We start from the raw sequence: 4,796 nt of genomic DNA on the forward strand, positions 1-4,796 counted from the left end.
TAAAAAGATCCAAAGAGCATTTCCTTCACTAGCAGTTTGAAGACAGCAAACAAAAAAGCATCTCCTGAAGAAGAGGAGTAAAATTAACTGTAATGGAAAAGTGAAGAATATAATAAAGGAAAGTGACAACGTAAAATATTTACCAAAAAGAGAAAATAAAAAAACAGTATAATTTAAACGCTGAGACAGACACGAAAACTCACTGCAAATTATTCAAACAATTCAAACACAGCAAATGACACTTTTCTTTTTTCAGAAAGAAAATCAGCACATTGATGAATGAAAAATCTGATAATTATGAGAACATAACAAATGTCACTACAAAATATACATTAATTACCTTGCTGACAGTAGTACAAAGTTCCAATGAAGTAAAAACAGACCCTTGTAAGTAGTCCATCATCTCACCTTTCAAATGAAAATCTCTGTTCAACTACCCCTTTAATTATTTCATTAATTTCTTTAGTGAGTAAATTAATTTTTCCAAAAAGTGAGTAAATTCAGTTTTCTAAAATGGTCTCCTTTTCATTACATTCTTGTACATTCAAATAGTGTAAATGTAAATAATGTCATTTCAACAACAGTTTATAATAGTGCAACCGAGAGCTCCTGAGGAACTAATGGGTCATCGTGAACTCTGAGTTCAGTGCAGACCTGATTGCTGATAAAGACCAGACCATACAGCTGACTGACACAACACATGAATTTTATAAATTTGATAATAGACTTGAGCTTTGTGTTTCTATTTATGAAGCGGCTGTTTATTTTCCATGGGGCTTTGCCAAGATCTTAGATCACAGCTCATCATGAAAGCTCTTCATGGAAACCTGGACATGGCAATTGAGGGTTATATATAACCAGCAGTAGAACAGAGTTTGTGTCTATAAGATTCATAGTAAGATATTCATGTGGAGATTTTTGCTTGGACTGGAAAATGCTACTAAACATGCCGGCAGTGGCTCCAAACTGCAATATTTACTGGCACATTTAATACACATGGAGATAGCTGCAGCTATGAAAATGGAGAAAAAATAAGTGTAACTAAGACAGGCTGCTGACTGGGAGAGAGACACCTTCCAAAACATGTCTCTTTTGATCTGATTTATAATCTGGTGTCATCCCAATGAAGATTTTGAGTCTGATTCCTCTCAAGGTTTCTTCTCAAGATCGTCTTGGGGTTTTTCCTTGACACTGTTGCCTCATTTTTATAGATTCTTGTGAAGCTGCTTTGAGACACCGTCCATTGCTAAAACCGCTATACAAATATTGAATTGAATTTATTGCTTAGTGACCTGGTGTGAACAGCAGCTTTTAGAGCAGCTTTAGTTCTCAGATTTCACATCACTACATAGGATCAGGATGATTAATTTAAAAATACTATCACAATTATTTAATAAGTATTGTTTTAAGTTTGTTAATCTTTATCTCATCATCAGATTGTAATAGCCACACCCGGTCGTTTGATTGATGTGTTGGAGAATCGTTACCTGGTACTCAGCAGATGTACATATGTGGTACTGGATGAAGCTGACAGGATGATTGACATGGGTTTTGAACCTGACGTCCAGAAGATTCTGGAACACATACCTGTGACCAATCAAAAGCCAGACACAGATGAAGCCGAGGATCCAGAGAAGATGACATTAAACTTCGAGTCTGGAAAACACAAATACAGACAGGTTAGGAAAAACTAAGCATAAAAGCACAGTATGCCATTTAAAATGATATGCCTTAAATACTTTCCCAATTCCCCACCACCCTTCCTTTCAGACAGTCATGTTTACAGCCACTATGCCTGCTGCTGTAGAGCGATTGGCCAGAAGTTACCTCAGGCGCCCAGCTGTGGTGTACATTGGTTCTGCAGGAAAACCACATGAGAGAGTGGAACAGAAGGTTATTCTAATGTCAGAAGCAGAGAAAAGGTAGGAGCACACACATCATACAATATTATGTAAGAGTACAAGCAATTTTTCATTCTCCCCAGAATGTTTCCATAATGTATTATTTCTGATGCATTTTTTCTTTGTTCTGGAAACAGGAAAAAGCTTTTGGAAGTCCTGTCACATGGCTTCGAGCCTCCGATCATTATTTTCGTAAACCAGAAGAAAGGGTGTGATGTATTGGCCAAGTCTCTGGAGAAAATGGGGGTATTGTAGATGCATTTCTCACCACCAACACTATTTGCACAAATATTGCTCATGACTACCCATATTTAACACTCAGTTTGTATTATTTTTTTTTTGGTCCACCTCTGAATGAGTTATATGTCTGCTACATTTAATGTTATTTTTCTTTTTTATGTTCTGTTGAATTATTTTTTAAAGGCATTGGATTTTTGATAAATTGTGTATTATGGAGCTGGAGAACAAAATTGATTAGCACCAAATTTTGCAAATTAGAAATTTTCTATCTAGTAGTTTTTAGTTTATTTGTTCTTTACAGCCTTATAAGCTGTCATACAACCCACAAGCTTTCTTGGACACCAGATTTGACCTCCATCAAATTCCACTGGAGATAACCAGGACACTGCTTCTGTGCAATCAGTTACACTAATGTTCCTCAAGTCTACAGAGCCAATTATCTTCCCCTCCTAAGTCAATTTGATCATCTGTTCTTCATAATTAAATCCCATCAAGTATATGAGATCCTCAGTGAATACTGTAAATAAGGCTAGAGGGAGCAGACTTGTCATTACTGCACCAGCTACTACACAGTCTGCTACATGTTTGCTTCCATGGTCATCCTATGCTCCCACATGGACATTAGCTCAACTACCTTGGCATATAGTACTTGGCTATTTTGCATTTGTGGTTAAATTCTCCAGTCATTCTCCAAAACCCTAATTTTGGCTTGTATTATGCTCATTGACAGGTATATATTGTATATGATGTTCCTGACCTGCTATGAGTCACATGTATTAGTAGTAGAAGTTGCAGCAATATAATAGTTGTTTTTAATGCTATGCAGAAATATGTGAGGTTTTAATTCTTAAATCTTAATTCCTGCTGCGTGTATAGTGTTTTAAGTATTGTTCTGTGTATTTATTTTATTATGCTAGGCTTGCCAGTGTGGTAAATTGTTTTAATATTATTGTTGCACAGTGAATGGAATATGACATGACATTTACACACTACAATCAGGCCTAATTTTACATTGATTGCTTTGAATGCACACCTAAACTTCAGTCTTAGCTTTGTTCTTCTTCTTCCCAGTACAATGCTTGTACACTTCATGGTGGTAAAGGACAAGAGCAAAGAGAGTTTGCACTGTCCAACCTCAAGGCTGGAGCCAAGGATATCCTGGTGGCCACAGATGTGGCTGGAAGAGGTATCGATATCCATGATGTCTCCATGGTTCTCAACTATGACATGGCCAAGAATATTGAGGGTATGTTTTCTCTACCGTCTTCATCTCAATTGCTATCAAATAAATATATTTATGGTATAGAGAGTATTCATTGTTTTTTTCTCCCTATAGATAATTATAAAAATGAGAAGGGCTGATTTAACAGGGGCTGGCATTTACTATTTTACTTTATAATTGCCAATACATTATATGGCCAAACTCAGAGTACATCTGGGAATCACACTCATGTGAGTCTTCCCTAATAGTTGCCACACAGGTGTAAGCTCAGAATTAAGTGGAATGTCTTTGTATGCTGTAGGTTTAAGACTTTTCTTATGATTATGCCTCTGTGTACACTGAGGTCTATAAATCATAGTTTGCCAAGGTCCAGGTTGAAGATTTCAAGTGGCCCAAGTCCTGACTTCACCACACTAAACACTTTTGGGATAAATTGGAGCACAGAGTACAGACCAGGCCTTCTCACTTAAGACATGTGCCCAACTTATACAAATAATGCACTTGTGGCTAAACTGGTACAAATCCTTGTTGGCACATTTCAAGATGTAATACAAAGGTCAGGTCATATAATAGTCAGGTGTACACAGCTTTTGCCTATATAGTGTAGAACAGAGGTGTCAAATCTTATCCGCTAAGGCCAGTGTGGGTGCAGGATTTCCTTCCAGTCCACCTGATTCCACACATTTAATCAGTTGACCTTGGATTTCCAAATACTATGATGTCTGGCTTTTGCATTGTTGGAATGAAAACCTGCACCCACACTGGCTATTTTGGATAAAATTGGACACCCATGGTGTAGAATGTCCTTGAATATAACTTTTGAGTTTTTCTGTGCTATTAGACTATATCCATCGTATTGGCCGTACGGGTCGTGCTGGAAAAAGTGGGGTAGCCATGACGTTCTTGACCAAAGAGGATTCATCTGTGTTCTACGACCTGAAGCAGGCCATACTGGAGAGTCCTGTGTCTACATGCCCACCTGAGCTTGCCAACCATCCTGATGCCCAGCATAAGCCTGGCACCATTCTCACTAAGAAAAGGAGGGAAGAAACCATTTTTGCCTGATCGCTTTCTCGTTGTGTTCCCCATTTGATGCTATGTACGTTGTTTATTCAGGGAGGGCCATGCAGAGCACTGTTATTTCATAGAATACAGTCATATGCACCATTGATATGATGAGTAGTATAAATGGTTTTTTTTTCTCTTTAAATTGTTTGAAATAATTACTCAATATTGTTTTTTATTAGTCAGTGGATGTCATAATTAATACATAATTTGTAAGAACTAGAAATAAAATCTGGTTGGTCTTAGCTGAGCTGGTCTTATTTTTCATCTTTTCAGAAAATTTGTTTGTTATTGAATAATAAAATTGACTGCTGTTGTGGCTTTGTGCTGTAGCTTGTTTCAGTCAATGTTAAAATCTCATCACTGTA

General features: G+C 37.1%; 1 protein-coding gene across 1 annotated transcript in view; it reads left to right on the forward strand.

Annotated features, from left to right (window-relative positions):
- The window catches only part of ddx23 (DEAD (Asp-Glu-Ala-Asp) box polypeptide 23), a 29,543-nt gene extending 24,870 nt beyond the window's left edge, over positions 1-4,673 (forward strand). Inside the window, exons 13-17 of the mRNA XM_060894049.1 lie at positions 1,437-1,679; positions 1,771-1,922; positions 2,039-2,147; positions 3,213-3,387; positions 4,205-4,673. Of these exons, the coding sequence (XP_060750032.1) occupies positions 1,437-1,679; positions 1,771-1,922; positions 2,039-2,147; positions 3,213-3,387; positions 4,205-4,428 (903 nt within the window). The 3' untranslated portion in view covers positions 4,429-4,673. The remainder of the gene's footprint in view (positions 1-1,436; positions 1,680-1,770; positions 1,923-2,038; positions 2,148-3,212; positions 3,388-4,204) is intronic.
- Positions 4,674-4,796: the final 123 nt, after the last annotated feature.

The sequence above is a fragment of the Tachysurus vachellii genome, chromosome 19 (genome assembly GCF_030014155.1).
Source record: "Tachysurus vachellii isolate PV-2020 chromosome 19, HZAU_Pvac_v1, whole genome shotgun sequence".
NCBI classification, from domain to species: domain Eukaryota; kingdom Metazoa; phylum Chordata; class Actinopteri; order Siluriformes; family Bagridae; genus Tachysurus; species Tachysurus vachellii.